The sequence below is a fragment of the Mchenga conophoros genome, linkage group LG16 (assembly GCF_057382185.1).
Source record: "Mchenga conophoros isolate Kocher_MC1m ecotype Shallow Benthic linkage group LG16, M_conophoros_male_GT1.1, whole genome shotgun sequence".
NCBI lineage: Eukaryota > Metazoa > Chordata > Actinopteri > Cichliformes > Cichlidae > Mchenga > Mchenga conophoros.
This window is the reverse complement of record NC_140541.1, coordinates 14934649-14953023: the sequence shown is the minus strand read 5'-3', so window position 1 is coordinate 14953023 and position 18375 is coordinate 14934649. Positions and strand designations below refer to the sequence as shown.

At 42.8% G+C, this 18375-nt stretch overlaps 1 protein-coding gene across 2 annotated transcripts in view; it reads left to right on the top strand.

Moving 5' to 3' along the window:
• Positions 1 to 18100, top strand: part of LOC146556448 (axonemal central pair apparatus protein HYDIN-like) — a 55925-nt gene extending 37825 nt beyond the window's left edge. For both annotated transcript variants that reach the window (XM_085250412.1, XM_085250411.1), the window contains 25 exons: positions 316 to 555; positions 652 to 794; positions 1306 to 1530; positions 1625 to 1785; positions 2062 to 2156; positions 2314 to 2533; positions 2662 to 2862; positions 2941 to 3067; positions 3487 to 3652; positions 4836 to 4983; positions 5096 to 5303; positions 5400 to 5621; positions 6530 to 6699; positions 7921 to 8119; positions 12188 to 12340; positions 12422 to 12592; positions 12819 to 12928; positions 13060 to 13282; positions 14084 to 14293; positions 14414 to 14577; positions 15914 to 16064; positions 16145 to 16375; positions 16502 to 16726; positions 16938 to 17219; positions 17635 to 18100. In XM_085250412.1, the coding sequence (XP_085106538.1) occupies positions 316 to 555; positions 652 to 794; positions 1306 to 1530; positions 1625 to 1785; positions 2062 to 2156; positions 2314 to 2533; positions 2662 to 2862; positions 2941 to 3067; positions 3487 to 3652; positions 4836 to 4983; positions 5096 to 5303; positions 5400 to 5621; positions 6530 to 6699; positions 7921 to 8119; positions 12188 to 12340; positions 12422 to 12592; positions 12819 to 12928; positions 13060 to 13282; positions 14084 to 14293; positions 14414 to 14577; positions 15914 to 16064; positions 16145 to 16375; positions 16502 to 16726; positions 16938 to 17219; positions 17635 to 17844 (4655 nt within the window). In that variant the 3' untranslated portion in view covers positions 17845 to 18100. The remainder of the gene's footprint in view (positions 1 to 315; positions 556 to 651; positions 795 to 1305; positions 1531 to 1624; positions 1786 to 2061; positions 2157 to 2313; positions 2534 to 2661; positions 2863 to 2940; positions 3068 to 3486; positions 3653 to 4835; positions 4984 to 5095; positions 5304 to 5399; positions 5622 to 6529; positions 6700 to 7920; positions 8120 to 12187; positions 12341 to 12421; positions 12593 to 12818; positions 12929 to 13059; positions 13283 to 14083; positions 14294 to 14413; positions 14578 to 15913; positions 16065 to 16144; positions 16376 to 16501; positions 16727 to 16937; positions 17220 to 17634) is intronic.
• Positions 18101 to 18375: the final 275 nt, after the last annotated feature.

Below are 18375 nucleotides of genomic sequence, written 5' to 3'. Positions count from 1 at the left end.
TCCTAAGTGGCCATCTTAACATTGCTGGGTACTGTCTTACATATTGTTGTAACTATTCATCGCATTAGCTGGCAGTTCTTTATAGTCCATGAGCATCAACGTGACCTTATTGCAAGAACTTCCCATTCAATTTATGTCCCAATTTATGATTTATAGATCCTAACCGACATGACTCGGTTTTACCCTGTCTTTTCTTTGAGGTCAAGTGTGATCTTGTTTTAGTTTAACAAATGCACTGAAAACTAGTGGGTGAGGCTTTAAACCATTCACACTTCCCACTCCTCAATGGTTTCTGACATTTTTCCTTCTCCACAGAGCACAAATCGGTGCACAGAGTAAACCTAAAGCTGAAGAGTAATGAACCAGTGGAGATTGAGGTTGGCTTCTGCTCTGATAAACCCTTGAGTGTCAAGGCAAAAATGTCACTGCAAGTGAAGGACAACCAGCAGAGCAACACTACAATAGAAGTAACAGGAGAGGCTTACCAGCCAGTCATCTCTCTAGATCACATCAGCAGGTCGTTGCAGGATATAGATCATGAAGATGAAAAAGAAGGTATGGCATAAGATTTTTTACAAAACCTCCTAATCTTGTGATTTAGTTCAACAGAAGCTTGAGTCTTTTATTAAAGACCTAATTTCTCATTTATAGGTAATTATGAGGTGCTGGATTTTGGTGACTGCCATGTAAACGTTCCATACAAAGAAAGTTTTACTATGACCAACCACAGCAGCAGCCAGGTGCTGAGGTTTGAGTGGCCCCCTAGTGGACCTCATGTCAGCTTTTCACCACAGGTAAAATATCAACAAAGTGGCAGAGGCTGTCAAAACTGTTAAATGGTGGAGCCAAAAAATACTTTTTCATAGGAGTGATAAAATGTGCATTGTCAAAAGTCGCTGGTTAGTTTGGCATTATTTTTGAAACAAAATAATGCCTCAGTGCAATCAGCATTTCTCTTGTGCAATAATTAAATAATTTGTGGTTTTAAATATGTACCAATGACTTTATATTCATTTATTTATTATACTTGCTCTTTTTTAAACTTTGTATTGATGTTTTTTTTGTTTTTATGTGAGCTTGTGCAACATAATTTCGTTCTGCGTTGAATATTTGAGGTAGTGCTGACAATGACAATAAAAAAAATCTTGAATCAAACCAGCATCAACAAATAGTAAATACAGCTATAGACATTATTTCTGAACACACGCAGTTCCTTTCCTAAGACACTGATTGTAGTAATTTTACATTTTCTCTTGCTTGTTTTACTGCCAGCTCAGGAAAACATTTAGCTGCTTGTTGTTACAGGTGGGACACCTTCATGCTGGTTGCTCTAAGGAAGTGATTGTCACATTTAGCTCCAGCAAGGCAGTGACTCTGTCTCAGCTGCAAATGAGATGTAAAGTTTGCCAGGTGGAGTTCCAGCAGCCTGTAGAGGAGGTAGCTGACTGGGATGACCGACACAAGATGGTACACTGGCTGAGTTCTTCAGAGAAAGCTTCAGATGCATCCAAACAGGCTGTAAAGGACAAGGTACATGTGGGCCCTAGCTTATTGTGTTAGAGAGACAAGTGGTGTCAAATGCTGTATAAGGAGACAAGTTAATAAATCACATTCTTTTATCCAGGTGATAAGAACAGATCCTGAGCCTTGCTGCTCTGTGGTCGACGGCTCTCAGGTGGAGCTTGAATTACGCATCAGTGCTGTCTGCGACTATGTGAAGTTAAGCTGCAGCACAGACATCATCCTCTTTGAGAACACCATGCTTTTCCAAACCAGGCTGCAGCAGTAAGTCAGGTTTTGTGTACAACATATTCCAAGTCATCAAACCTAATAATATATAACATGGTATTCTTGTGAAACATTATTTGGGGTTTCTTATTCATCAGATAGAAATGAAAATACTAAAGATCAAAAAGATAGCCACTAAAGGCTTATATGTGATGTATATCTAACATTACATTCCTCAACAGTGGGCACCATAAATGTAAATTCAAAAATATGTCTTTCTTTCTGAGTATTTCTGAGTGTTACTTTTTTTGTTGTCTGCACACACGCACGTAGACTGCAGGTTGTGAATGAGGGAAGTTTGAAGGTGGAATTCTCCTGGGAAGTTCTCATGGATCCAAGCAGCAATATTGTCAGCTGTGACCAAGAAGGTACGACAGAAATATTATATCATCAATATTATTGGGTCAACTTGTCATTGTTGGATTTGATCCTGAAAATAAGTGCTATTTCTTTCTGTACCTACACGTGAATACTTTAAAACCTGGACTTGACTCTGTGTAAATGTCTACATGTGGTGTTTAACAGAGGGGACCTCGACTTCTCGACCTGGCAGCAGATCAGCAGGATCGCTGACTGAAGCCCGTCCTCTGGCGAACTTGTTGTCACTTCTAATGTTGAACCCTGAGCTTCCTCCTTTCAGCATTGAACCCAGCGTAGGGACCATGAAGCCGGGTGCCAGGCAGAACTTCACTGTTCGCTTTTTACCCCTGCAGGTGTCCACTTTTCAGGGAAAGCTGTTTTGCAGGTAAGGGAAGTGTAACATTTCCATGCAGGTAAACGTTTAACTAGGTATTTTCTTCAAGTTTTTTGAAAATGGCGTCAATGGTTTGGATGCTTTTCTTTCCTTTTTGTGAGTATGCACTTTTCTTCCAGTATTCAGAACTTGCAGGATGGGGAACAGGTCCCGTGTATCTCAGTGTGTGGCCGCAGCCTTTTGCCCCAATTCCACTTTGACCTGGAAGATTCAGACTACATCAGTGGGAACCGTCGTAACTCTGAATTCAGTGGCCCTCTGGACCCAAACACCAGAATTTTGGAGATTCATGCCATTGGTTTGTCTGTACCATCAACAAGGTAATAGCAAGTAAGGTTAGAACTTCTATCTCTGTCAGTGTAACCCGGGATGTTTCATGCTCTCGGTTGACTCTTTAGGTCTTTTAGTGTGGTGAACCCAACCAGTAAGCCCTACTCATTCAAATGGAGGTGTGAGGACAAAAGTAGGAGCCATTTCCACTGTCTCGTTCCATCTGGTGTCATTCCCCCTGGGAACAAAGCAGAAGTAAGAATAGACAGAGTGCACCCCACATAACAGTGATGGTCTTTTCGTCGTAAAGTATCTCACAGAGTGTACTACCTCATTCCCATCTTGATCTCATTTTCTCCATTAGTCAGTCTTGGGTTCTCTTCTTTTACCTTTATCTGTCTTTATTCATCTCACTCACTCCATGTGTTTTTCTTGAACTAACAGTATATAGCATTATGACCACCTGCCTGATATCTAGCCCCCCCACCCCCACCACCACCACCACCTCTCTTTTGCCATGAAAATACCAAATAACTGTGATGCACTGGGTATTCTGATACCTTTCTATCAGAACCACCATTAACGTTTTTGGCAATTTGAGCTCCAGTAACTTGTATGTTTTCATGAATGAGTCTTGGCCACCCCTGAACCTGCTTTGTCTGCTTTGTTTGTAGGTGTGTTTTGAGTATGTTGCCGAGCAGCTGGATGCAGTGGAGTCCTTCTGGACCTTCATTGTTGACACTCTCTCGCTATCTGTTCCCTTCCTATGTGTGGGCACTGCTAGAGAACCAATCACCTATCTCGACAGACCTCACTTTGACTTTGGGGAACTGCTTCTTGGTAATTCAGTTTTAATATATACAAAAGCAAACGTTCAAATAATCCCTTATACTTATACTTTGTGCGTATTTGCTTCTTTTGATGGTAAAATTAGATGATTTTTTGTCTTTAACTGGCTTGGCTAATGAAATGCAACAAAGAATACATGTCATTCAATTGAGCTTAGATTTACAGCAAGTGTGATGATGTCCTGCTCTGCCAACTCAGTCCCTGCCTGCATCAGCTGATGGCTCTACCAATGCCCTTCCACAAATCCAGTTGGCAGCTCTCACACAGGGCATGCTACCTAAGTTTCTTTAGCCTGCCTACGGTTGATGTGCATCTTTTTTTTTTTTCTAAATGACATCAGAAACAGCAGTATGCGACATTACGTGATGGCAGAGCTTCAGTTCATCCTTTGTCATTTTTTTTTTTTTTTTAAATAAATAGGACAGGGGGAATGAATGAGAGAAAGAGGGGGAGAGAAAGAAAGAAAACCAAAGGGGAGAAGAGACGGTGAGAGGGGGGGGGAAGAGAGAGAAAAAAAAAAAGAACTCCTGGGTCACCTGTATGGAGAAAAAAAAAAAACAAACAAAAAAAACAAACAGAGGAGACAGCAAACAACAAAGAGCAACATAATAATAGAGAAAACAAAGCACCATCACAATAAACTAGCTAGTCATAGATATCAATATTTACTAAATAATAAACGATATTGTGCAGCACGCAAGATAGACAGCACACAGTGTGCTTTGAGGCAGCAGCCAAGAAAGCTTTAGTCCGCGTCTGTGAATACCCATGTGTGCATACCTGTGTGGATCAGCATGCTTGCATTCCAAAGGTTTCTCCATGTAATGATCTGCTAGGGAGTGTGGGGGGGCCACAGCCCCGTCCTCCAGGGTGTGAAGCGGGTATGGAGGAGATCAAAACTCCAGACATCCAGAGGCCCCCAGAACACAAGAGACCATGGAAGACCAACAGAGGGGCAGCCGCGCCACTTGATGTGCATCTGCAAGCTGCTTTGCAACCCACTTCCAACACAGCTCCTCTTTCAGTTTATGCCTTAAGATTAGTAAATATACTGTCTCTAATGATATCTTGGTGTTAATGGCAGATGTGTTGCCACAATAGGTGTTTCTAAGAATAAATTAATCTATCACATTCTGATACAGATTACTTTGAATTTTTCCATGTACTCTTAAAGGACAAAAAGTGGAACAGGCAGTTAATTTTGTGAGTGAAGAGGAAGAGCCCTTCCATTTCTCTGTGGTTCCTTCATCTCTTTTCTGTGAAGACCAGCAATCGAGGCTCATATTGGAGCCCATGACTGGCACAGTGGCACCCAAAAACAGGTTAATGACATTATAATCTTAATGAGATAGCGATGAAATATGCTCCCCAATGGCATGTTATAGAAAGTCCAAGAGAAAACTGCATCAGATAATTGTAAACTGTTTTGTGCAGGTTGCCATTATTGGTGTCGTTCACACCTTCCTGTGAAGGTTATGTGAGTTTCAAAGTGGTTCTGAGGGTGAAGAAGAAGTCAGAGCCACTCACACTGATCATTAAGGCTGATTGTTTCACCCTGAGCACTTCTGTACAAGTTGAGAAGCCAGAGGGGGGCCTCAAAATGATTGCCCCCAACCACCAAGAAACTCTGGACTTTGGGGAGGTGAGATGATACAGACAAAAATATTCATATGTATATATGTACAGTCACCTTCCTTTACATGACAACTTAGAGCTTCCTGTGTGTCTTTCTGTACAGGTGGGGATTTCAGAGCAATCCACTTTTACTTTTCTGGTGTCCAATCTGTCAAGATTCATCCTGGAAGTGAACTTTGAACTAACGGGTCCCAAAGCACTGCAACAGCACTTAGTCACAAAAACACAAAATGCTGCCATCGATGCTGGGAAGCAGCTGCAGTCTTCACTGTGTTTTTCCCCCCAGTGCATTTGCAACCTCAAAGACGTCAAACTAAATATCAAGGTAATAGGCTGGTGTGGATTTTTACAGAAGTAACATGCTTTAAAGGATCATCGAGGCTTTTAAGACTAAAGGAAAACATCATGCTTGTAGTTCTCTTTTAAGACAAGCTTATGTACATGTAGGCAGTTTGGCTGAAGTTATCATTTTCATTAGCAGTTATTGTTATACCATAAAAATAGATCATCTTTTAGAACTAAGTCTGTCTATCTGAGTATTGTGTGATGTTTTTTTTGTTTCCTTGCTGACAGTTTAACCAAAAGGCATTTCCAGTGGAAATGGGCTGACATATCCTGAGCATAACCATGTATAATGTGGCTTTGTAGCTTATCAAGGTCGTGCTAAAACATTTTTTGACAGATTTTCGAGCGCCGTGTACTACATAAAATTGGTTTGAGGTCTGTGAGCACAACCAGAATACATAAGGCGCACAGGATTATAAGGAGCACTGTCCATTTTTCAGACAATCAAAGGATTTTAAGAGCGACTTATTTTCCGAAAAACACGGTAATAACGACGGCCCGCTTGCATGCCCTACCAAAAAATGTGCTTTGGTGTGTATCTGACGGATGAAAGCCAAACCAGTTCCACACCACTGAAGTTGCACCATTTTTACAAACCAATTCTGGTTCATCTGTTTAATTCGACGATCCTCTTTCGCCTTCTCATTCTCCGTCGCCGCCATGCTTTTTCTGCCATGTGCGTATGAAAACAAAGGCACTGCGCATGTGCGTTTTACCCATATTCTATCGCGACATTTTATTTTCTTATCATTGCCTAACACTATACCGGTATTACCGTGAACGGTATGATATGGCCCAGCCCTAGGTGTGAAAGATAATAATTATTGAGTTTTGCTTTCTGGGCATTTCCCTTTCTGATGTAAATTTCTTCTTGATTCATCTCATCAGGTGAAACGTGGGCCAACATTTGCCTTTGATATAAAAGGCAAGGCTGTATCACCCAGTCTCGAATTCTCCTCTACCAAGCTTAACTTTGGGAAGTGCTTCTTGTACTGTCCTGGTATGGAACCGGCAACTCAGACCCTAGTGTTAAGGAACAATGGCAAGAGGGACATCAGGTGTGTTTAAGTCTCCGAACCATAAGCATGATTTTTTTATGAACTATTGGATTAGAGTTCGCATATTTATTAATATAATATAATATGTAATATTAATATTATATTAACACATAATGTTTTGCTGCAAATATCATCAAAGCAGAACAGATTTATTTAAAAATGTAAGGTAACTGACATTTGATATTTCTTATCTCTAAACTAGTTTTCTGGATTTATGGTAACTTAATGTTAAACAGTTGTTGTCGTAGTTTGAATTCCAGTTTTTCTAGGATTCAAGGTTCTTCAAACATTCAAAAGCTGTTACTGGTTTTACTCTTATCTGGCTCGTTGGCTGGTCCTGTCCTGGCCAACTCGGCATGATGCGTGGGAAGAAGAGGGAGACACTGCTGTAACTTTGCCTGAAGCAGATCTTTAATTCTTTTCATATAGGGCAGCAACATGACAATATCAGTTACACTCAAACATGTGCACATTCAAAACACTTTACAGTTGATTACAGTAACTTAATGACTGTGTCAGCCCTTCATGGTGGTTGCAGCTCAATGTCACATAATCTTGTCCCAGGCTTCCTACAACAGGAAGTAACATCACACAGAAGGTCCAGAAACAAGAGGATCATTTAGAGCCTGATTGATAAATTGCTTTTAATTCAATTTCAAATTTTTACTCAGCATTTTTTCAGTGTCGCAGTTTAAAAATACGCTTTTTTTAACTGCTGCAGCAAACCATGGATTACTCATTTACATTCTGCTCGAATCAGCCAGTTGTTGTATTTGTTCAGTTTATATGTTGCCACTGGGAAACTGCAGATTTTGATGTTGCATAGTTTATTTCTGTTTGACAAACTTTGCAAAATCAACACTCAGAACATCGTAAAAGGATGTTTCTCCTGCCTCTTCTTTACTTTTTAATTTGTGTTTATCATTCGTCCCAAATACAAATACTAGCATATCGCTAATATCGCTGATAGTGACGCCACCAATATATCAGTCAGGCTCTAGTATCATTCAGATTTTTGTTTTTTTGTGTCAGGTAACTCTGAGAACAGCACGTTGCTGTGTAGATAAACAAAAATTTGACTCACAGAATCTGATCCTTCAAATCTTGTGCTTTCAGCAGGATGCCTCAGTTCTGTTTCTCTCCACCACTCAGTTGTTACTATAATCAGAATAAATGAGACTTTGAGAGTCTAAAATTAGATTCCTGTCTTCTGCTCCTCAGCATCCAGTGCCAGTTCAAGAACACTGCTTTCTTGGAGATGGACTTCCATGCAGATATTTTGTCACCTGCTGGTGTAAAAGAGATACCATTCACCTTTTATCCTCGTGAGCCATGTCAGTACCACGAGAAGCTCACCTTCATCTTAAACAGCTGTGTCACAAAACAGGTGGAGATACTGGGGCAGGGCATCGAGATGAAGGTGAGAACCACTGTGCATGTGGTGGACTCAACAACTATATTTAGGTTTTTCGTCAAAATACAATTTTGTCGTAAAAAAAAAAGATAATAATTAAAATGATATTTAAAATAATAAAATTAGCACAAAGAGCAACAATAATAATAAAAGAGTATAAAATGATAATTAGAATTACATTTAATACAATAAAATCAGCACATTAGATTAAAACAATAAAATCAGGGTCAGACTGTGTCATAAGCCAAGGAGTAAAAATGGGTTTTAAAAGTGGACAGTGAAGAGGCCTCTCCAATGTGCTGGGGCAGATTGTTCCACAGATTAGGAGCCGCAATAGAGAAGGCCCTGTCCCTTCTGAGCTTTCTCTTGTACCTGGGTACCTCGTCGCGAGCTCCCCCAAGCAACGGCTTTCTTCTGTGTTTAATTTTACTTTTCCTTTATTTTTTCACGAGCAGCACTTGTCTCCTTGTGTACGACCGACAAACCTTACTGGACATAAAAGACGGTCTTTCTTATAACTTTCCGGAGTTCAAGTTTTGCAACACGGACGCTCCGTTTGCAGACCCCCCATTCATCTCACCTGAGATGCCTTTGTTCTCTGGCCCTGGAGGCCGCAAACGCCGACGCAGAGGGAGAAGATCTGGCGTTCTGGTTCGACTGAGACGGCGCACTTACAGACCACCGTTACCCAGTTTATTACTGGCTAATATGCAGTCTCTGGAGAACAAGCTGTGCGAGATTCGGGCACGGATCTCATTCCAGCGAGAGATGCGGGACTGCTGCGTGATCTGCCTCACAGAAACCTGGCTATCGGACAAAGTACCGGACTCCGCAATACAACTGCCGGGGTTCTCTGTGCACCGCGCGGACAGGTCACAGGATCTTACTGGGAAAAGCAGAGGCGGTGGTGTGTGTTTCATGATCAACAACAGCTGGTGTGATTATGCGAACGTGCACCCGGTCTGCTCACCGGACCTGGAGTACCTGATGATTAAGTGCCGGCCATTCTGGCTACCGAGGGAATTTACAGCAGTGATTATTACGGCTGTTTACATTCCCCCACAAGCCGACACTGACCGTGCACTCAGGGAACTGTACAGCGCGATCAGCAGCGAGGAAACCGCACACCCAGAGGCAGCGTTTATCACAGCCGGAGACTTTAATAAGGGAAACCTGAAGAAAGTCTCACCAAAACTCCAACACATCCTTTTTAACACACGCGGAAACCGGCTACTCGACCACTGTTACACCTCTTTCCGGGATGCGTACAAAGCCCTCCCCCGCGCCCCATTCGGCCAATCAGATCACTGCTCCATCCTGCTCCTGCCCGCCTACAGGCAGAAGCTGAAACAGGAAGCTCCAACCCGGAGGGCGGTGCACTGTTGGACGGACCAATCGGAGTCTGCGCTGCGGGACTGTTTTGATCACGCGGACTGGGAAATGTTTCACGTGGCCGCCAGAGACATTGATGAATACACAGACTCAGTCTGTGGATTTATCAGGAAATGCGTGGAAGATGTCGTCCCATCCAGAACAGTCAAATCCTTCCCAAATCAAAAACCCTGGATTAACGGAGATGTTCGCGCGGCACTGGCGGCACGGAACACCGCCTTTGCCTCCGCGAACACATCGGACTACAAACACGCACATTACCAACTCCGGAAGACGATCAAAGCAGCCAAACGTGAGTACAGGGACAGGGTGGAGCAACAGTTTGACAACCCTCGGAGTATGTGGCAGGGACTAAACACGATCACAGACTTTAGAGGGAAAACCAGCACACCGCAGACCACGGCCTCTCTGTGTGAGGATCTAAACGTATTCTACGCTAGATTCGACGCAGCGAACACCATGAGACCGGACAGTGTGCGCACCGCGGATGACGTCAGTGCGCACACTGTGTCTGAGGAGGATGTGCGGAAGTGCTTCAGGAAGGTGAACGCACGCAAAGCTACTGGTCCGGACGGGATTCCCGGCCGCGTCCTCAGGTCATGCGCGGCTCAGCTGGCTGGAGTGTTCACGCACATCTTCAACCTTTCCCTCTCTCCGTCTGTAGTCCCAGCCTGCTTCAAAATGGCCACCATCGTCCCTGTACCCAAATCCTCCACCATCTCCTCATTGAACGACTGGCGACCTGTAGCCCTGACCCCCATCGTAAGCAAATGCTTCGAGAAGCTGGTCAGGGACTTCATCTGCTCTGCACTACCCGACTCACTGGACCCTCTACAGTTCGCACACCGCCACAACAGGTCCACTGATGATGCCATAGCCCTGACACTACACACTGCCCTGTCACACCTGGAGAAGAGAGACACGTATGTGAGGATGCTGTTTGTAGATTACAGCTCAGCATTCAATACCATCATTCCCTCGAAGCTGGACAGGAAACTGCAGGATCTAGGACTGAGCAGCTCCCTCTGCAGCTGGATCCTTAGCTTCCTGTCTGACAGACGCCAGGTGGTCAGACTGGGCAGCATCACCTCATCCCCCATCACACTGAACACTGGTGCTCCACAGGGGTGTGTACTGAGCCCCCTCCTGTACTCACTCTACACCTACGACTGCACAGCCACTAACAGCTCCAACATCATTGTGAAGTTTGCGGACGACACTACAGTGGTGGGTCTTATCACCAACGGTGATGAGACGGCTTACAGGGAGGAGGTCAGCGCCCTGACCCACTGGTGTCAAGACAACCATCTCACCCTCAACGTCGCAAAGACAAAGGAGTTGATAGTGGACTTCCGGAGGTGCAGAGAAGTACACACCCCCATCACCATCAGCGGCGCTGCTGTGGAGAGAGTGAGCAGCTTCCGGTTCCTTGGTGTACATCTGGCTGAGGATCTTATGTGGTCAGTACACACAAACAAAACAGTGAAGAAGGCGCAGCAGCGCCTCTTCTTTCTCAGGAGACTGAAAAGATTCGGCATGAGCCCCCACATCCTCAGGACCTTCTATCACTGTGCCATTGAGAGCATCCTCACTGGATGCATCACCACCTGGTATGGCAACAGCACCGCCTACAACTGCAAAGCTCTCCAGCGAGTAGTGCGGTGCTCTGAACGGATAATTGGAGGTGAGCTTCCCTCCCTCCAAGACATCTACAGGAAGCGCTGCCTGAGGAAAGCGGGGAGGATCATCAAGGACTCCAGTCACCCCAGCCATAAACTGTTCAGACTGCTTCCATCAGGAAGGAGGTTCTGCAGCATCCGGTCCCGAACCAGCAGACTGAGAGACAGCTTTTTCCATCAGGCCATCAGACTGCTGAACACTTCATAGACACCTCAGCTTCACTACTGGAACTTCAACATTATGCACTCCATACTGTATATAAATGCCACTTGTTTTGCACATATTCAACTCTGTATATTTTATATATTTTATTATTATTATTATTATTATTATTATTATTTTTTTTTATTTTTATTTTTTTTACTATTTAATTTGTAAAAATGTGTATACACACACACACACACACACACACACACACACACACACACACACACACGTAGGAAAATATTTAGTATACACATCCAGAAATGCATACACTATTATATATTGTACATATATTTATTAGTTTCAGGTTGGCCATTCTTGTATTTTGCTCGTTTGTGTTGTTGTGTTTGCACATCTCTGTTGCTTGTGGGGCTCGCACACAAGAATTTCACTCGCATGTGCTGTGCCAGTGTGCCTGCACATGTGATGTGACAATAAAAGTGATTTGATTTGATTTGATTTGATTTGACCTCCAGGAGCAGCTTGTCAGCCTACACCTAGAACATAGATTGAATACCCACCTCACAGTGGTTATGGATGGATTAAAAGGCATCTTTTAGATCTAATATAGGCTTATATCAATATAGCATTTAACTGTATTATGTGTTTGAAAAAAGCAACTTGAACACATGTAAGATTTATAAAATCAAGCTACATATTTAATAATTTTATTGATATTAGATTTTCAAAAACCTGGATCCAATGTGAAGATGCTCTGATGTCCACTGGCTTCATAATTTGACCATAAAATGTATCAAAATCAGTATGTTTTTAATATCATATCCTGACTTTTTGTAGCTGGAAGTTGAGCATCCAAGGCAGAAGAAGGTGAAATTGGGACCTCTGAAACTGGGTCAGAAGATGAAAAAACAGGTGGTTCTAGTAAACCGCAGCAGTATCGACCTTTCTTGCACCCTAATGCTCAGCACAGATACACCAATTGATCAGAAGGTATGCAGACAGACAACGCAGGCAAGATATGCATAAACAGCAGTCCACTCGAGCAGCACTTCATGTCACCCTCTCTCCCAGGATCTGTGTTTCAGTCCAGAAGGTGAGCTGAAGCTGAAGTCTAGTGGCGGATCATGTAATGTTCAGATCCATTTCTCACCTCATCAGCGCATTCGTCCCTTCATTGCTGAGCTGCAGGCAAAGTGTTTAGGCTTGATCCAACCCCTGCTGACCATCCAAGGCTCTTGCCAGGTACATAAATTTCACTGTGAAACAGATAATCTGTTTCTTTATGTGTCTTGATCAGCATCAGCTTCTAGGAGTAAATTGTCACATAAAATATTTTTTAATAAACCTTTCCTTCAGACTTCCTTTAAAAAAGTTCTGAATATAGACTGTATTACTAATATGAATTAAACTGAATGCCATGATCTTATAACAACGATTACCGTTAACATAATTCACAAAAAACTACCAGGGTGTTGAAGTTCAGCTGGACCAGGACTGCCTTTCCTTTGGAGCTGTGGTCCAGCACTGCCAGGTCAAGAAGAAGATTGTCATGACGAATACTGGCGACAGTAGTGCCAGGTAAGGTTAGACGCTACCAGCAAACAAATCTCCACACAGACACACAGTATTGTGTTATTGCAATCAGGTGTCACATGCACAGGATTATATCCTCCTATTTGCTTTTTACTTTTCAATCCACCTTCTTACAGGTTTAACTGGAAAACAGAGGATTTTCCTGCAGAGTTGTCCATTGTGCCATTAAAAGGATTTATCAACCCAGGGATGGAAGTTTCCTTTCAAGTGACGTTTGCCCCTGTGGAGCTGCGTAACGACACAAGATATGAGAATCTGTCCTGCTTTGTGGAGGGTTCCTCGTCACCCATCACCTTTACTGTCACTGGCTCCTGCATCGCCACCTCCACCAGCAGAGAGGTTTGACTGAAGCACCTTTTCAGACAAATACAGTGTTGAGTAATATAGTAAACAAACAAAAAAACCCATCTGATTGATCATTGGATAGTTACTTGTTAAGAGCTATTTCAGGTTAACTGAATGCTTTTGAAGACCAGTGAGGATGAGAATGTGTCATATTTACATGATGCATGTATGTGATCTAACTTTTAAAAACCACTGACTTACATGTGTAAGTGATTATTTGTGCTATTGAGTTAAAAGTGAGAGACTTTGATCTTACCTTTCAGTATTCACATGCAGAGCAGCAGTGCTGTATGTATTCAGTAAACTAACGAATTCTGTTTCCATTTAATTATTTTAAATAACCACATGGCATAGTTTCAGGTTTCTAATACAAATCTGCTCACTCACATGGGACAGTGTTTCCAGTAACCAGTCAATAAATTCAATAAATTTGAAACCAGATGATGGCACAATAGTAAAGATGACTGTGAGTGTTTCAGATTGTAGGAATGGTTAGAGGTCAACATCAGGCGATGTGAAACATATATAAGAGTTTTTAAAAAATATTACTTGGCTTCAATGAGCTCTGTAACACTAATGTCTACAAGAAGTCTATCTAGAGATTGAGTTGAAGGTAATCTAATTTTTTACCATGACACAGGAATTAATTTCTCATATCAGCAGATGTAGCTCAGATGTGGGAAGATTATGTTTTGACATCAGAAGTTTAAACGTCATACGTCATCTGTTCTTTGTAATGTCAGCGCCTTTGAGCCATCTGTCCCTGAACTGTTGCTGCCCTCTCTCTGTGTGCAGGTGGTGAATTTTGTTTGCCCAGTTCGTGGCTCTCACACTCAGACCCTGTCTGTGCTCAACCCCACAAACCAGTGTTGCAGCATCGCACCTGTCATTGAAGGTGAGCACTGGAGTGCAGCACTCTCTGTGAACTTCGAGCCCCACCAGAACACGGCATTCACGATCACCTACCGACCTATGACCATGACTACTTCTGGAAAGAAACATCAGGTAGAGGAGCAGTGCCATTTTAGTGGCACTGAGTTAAATATGAAATGCATGTAGATACGATTGATTGATTAAATGGATTTAATCCCTGAAAATTGTACATTTGTCCTTCCTTTTGCACAGGGATCAGTCTTTTTTGCTTTTCCCGATGGGACAGGCATGCTGTACTCCTTGCAGGGAACTGCTGATCCTCCTAAAGCAGAGGACACTATTGTGCACGAGCTGCCGGCAAAAACTAGCCACACTGTGCTGCTCCCTGTGCACAACTGGCTCTCTAGGCAACAGCGGTAAAACACTTAAGACCACATTTACTAATCAGGGTAAAAACACTGAAAGGTGTGGTTATATTTATGGGGAAGTTGCACTGTTTTCTAAGCACAGGCACAGTCAGTTGATTTTAATATGACATGCTGAATCAGCAAGGTTAGCACAAGGTCAAGAGATGATATTCAGCTAATTTACTAACAGGAGAAGTTTGTTAATGGAACCACCAAATATTGTTTATTTATGTGTAATAAAACTTTATTAAGGAAAAATGTGTTTTTGCAGGTTAATAATGTAATTGCATTGATCAGAACAAACACAAACAACCGCTTCAAACTAACAAACAAATACAAAACATCAAAATAAGAAATGGGCTGCTATTAAAACTTCTCGAGGCATGATTACTGTCAGGATAAGGTCCAAATTCAGCATCATCATCCTTGCATTATCTTTTTTCTTCAGCCATATTTGTTGAAATTCCTGCCACAGAAGCCACAGAATGTTGAAAAGAACCTAATGCCAAAAACTGAAATTTAAGTTTTGTTGCTGCTGATATTGTGTGTCTCCTTTAGTTTGGAGGTCCCAGGTGGCTTGGTATAAGTTTTTATCACATCTTTGTCTGGATTTCCAAATAAAGTGACACGAGTGCAGAAATGTCTCCTAAATCTCTGCAGCAGTAACTGACACATTCAAGTGTAAAAAATAATGTTTTTTTTCTCCTACTTTAAATTGCATGTTGCCATTGTTAAAAATCCATCCATCCATCTTCATCCGCTTTATCCGAGGCCGGGTCGCGGGGGCAGCAGCCTAAGCAAAGAGGCGCAGACCTCCCTCTCCCCAGCCACCTCCTCCAGCTTATCTGGGGGAACACCAAGGCGTTCCCAGGCCAGCCGAGAGATATAATCTCTCCAGCGTGTCCTGGGTCTGCCCCGGGGTCTCCTCCCGGTGGGACATGCCTGGAACACCTCACCCAGGAGGCGCCCAGGGGGCATCCTTGTCAGATGCCCGAACCACCTCAGCTGGCTCCTTTCGATGTGGAGCAGCAGCTGCTCTACTCTGAGCCCCTCCCGGATGGCCGAACTTCTCACCCTATCTCTAAGGGAGAGGCCAGCCACCCTTCGGAGGAAGCTCATTTAAATCATTTGTTAAAAATCTGTTATTAAATATTTAGCAGCAAAATATACCACTGTCTTTACCAGCTATTTTTTTTAAATATGTGTATGCTGCCTAAACTGACCCAGAGATAAAAACTGTAGCTGGGTGAAGTGGAAATCGAAAATTTAAATATTCTAGCACTTTAATAAAAAGTGGAGGGAATGATCTCAGTCATGTCATGAATGTTCTCATCTGTGTTCTCAGGTTCCTTGTGCAGCTAGAGATAGTGAAGCCTGATAAACCAGATGCTACAGTGTCCCTCAGGGGCATCAAGTTCATCGATGTCCCCGCCCATGCTAACAGGGACTATGAAATGTCTTTCTTTACATATACAGAGGGACAGTTTAACACCAAGGTTTGATCAAACATTACACATTTCCAGATCTGAACTGACATTTGTTACCCATCATGACATCCTTTAATCTTTTTCTTCAGGTGACATTCCGTCACCATGAGACAGGTGAGTACTTGTTCTACCTCGTTACCTTCAAAGCCACGTCTCCAGGAGTCCTGTCCACCATAGAGTTAGTGACACCAGTTCGCCGGGCGGCCTCAGCCACCGTTCAAGTAGAGAACCCCCTGACCACAGCTTCCTGCCTCACCACTGAGTGTAAAAGCCGTGATATCATTGTCCCACCTCAGCACACGGTGCCAGGCCAGTCCAAGGTGAATACTGAATGCGTCTTCCATCATACTTGGAAAACAAACAAACAAACAAACAAAACCCCTAACTGTGTTTCCATAAACAAACTCTAATAGGCACTGTCTGTGAATGTCTGCCTTTCCTTTTAGGGTGTTTTGCCTTTCGAGTACAAGCCTCTGCAAGCAGGCGAGTCTACAGCACGGCTAACTTTGTTCAGCAGTGAGCTGGGCCACTTCCACTATGATCTGCTTCTCAGAGCTCTGCCTCCAGCACCAGAGAAAACCGTGCACTTTAACGCTTTACTGGGCCGCGGCCACACCGTCACTGTAAAGTTTATCAACTATGCCCGCTTCAAAACCACGTACTTCTGTAAGGTAAAAACAAAACAAAGAAGAAGAAATAGCCCTCTTCTGTCTTTGTATACGTTCATGCTAGGATGACTTTATATGCATTCAGTGTCAGCCTTCATCACTTCTTAAGACACCTTTTTATGTATTCTTTATAATTTGTCAACACACAACTCAGTGTCTGTATCTTTCTGCCAGTTTTAAACAGAAATTTTCTCGTGTTGTCTCTCTCCTCCAGACTGATTACCCAGACTTTATCGTGGACAAGAGTGTGAGTGTAACTCCGGGTTTCCACGTGGGCTCAGAGGCCAGCGTGGACGTCTGTTTTGAGCCTTCTCAGCTGGGAGAAGTGAAAGGCCAGCTCAGCCTGTCTTCAGGAGTTGGTGGAGAATACATATTTCCCTTACATGGGTTATGCTTGCCCCCCCAGTCTCAGGGCCCGTTCAGCATTAAAGCTGGTGGGAACATCATCATCCCCTTCAAGAATGTGTTCCTGCAAACCACAGCTTTCTCTTTTCTGGTAAAGACCAAGTAGAATTTGTGAAAATGGGCACAGTGAGAAAACCAGACCAAGCAGTGGCGTAAAGCTAAAAATGTCTTATTGACATAACATTAAGTGATTTCCAACATACTAATTCAAACACATCAAAAAAAAGTCAATGTTATTAAAAACAGGGATGTTTTACTGAGGAGTATTTACACTGTGTTCACTGTGACACCATGAAACATTAAATTTGGCCTGGAACAGATGGCAGAATTGTGCAACTCTGTTGTGCAACCCTATGTTTCAACAGATTTGACTCTTGCTTCTCTCTGATACAACTTTCACTTTAGCAATTTTTTTTAGCATTGATAAATGCTTCAGTTTATGTGCTTCACTTAATAGTGCAGCTTATTTTGATTTTATGTAACCTGAACCCTGTTTATGCCTATAGGTTGACAACCACCATTTTATAGTCAAAGGAGGGGGAAGCATCAAATCCAAAGAGATTCAGAACATCCAGGTGTCCTTTGAGGCTCCTCCAGATGGCTCTCCAGGACCGTGGTTTGGCACCTTGACCATCTCCAGTCAGAGCTCTGAGGGCCACAGGAAGCCCTACTCATGGGTCTATTACCTGAAGGGCCACCGCCCCGAGTCATTATAGAAACATGCAAATATAGAAAGACAGAGATGCCAACATGAGTACAATGAAAAAGGCATTGATTGCCAGATTGTACGATGGTCCAGTTGCATATGCTGACAAGTGACTTATCTGAAGCTTCATTAAGATTTTATTGCCAAAATCTAGAATATCTCCTTGTGTAGTGTGTGATTCAAGTAATTAGCTGACAAACCTGTCAATAAATATTTAACAACTGACTGAATAAATTCTGCAAAGAAAACTCGGAGATGCCTGTTACTGCACACACATGGGGGGAATCATGAGTTCATTTGAACAGTATATGTGGTCCATTGATAGGTCCAGTTAGATCACTTGACTTCCTTTTTGTATCATAATGACCCATATGTTAACTTTTCACCTAAGTGAATTCATCCAAACTGGCCTGTTTGCTGTTAGACTCATGGCACATTATGTGGAAACTAGCTATACAGCAGTAACTTTCTTATTATCCAAAGTTAGAGCTATCACATCACACATGGTGAGGAGCTGCAGTGTATATACAAAATTCACTCT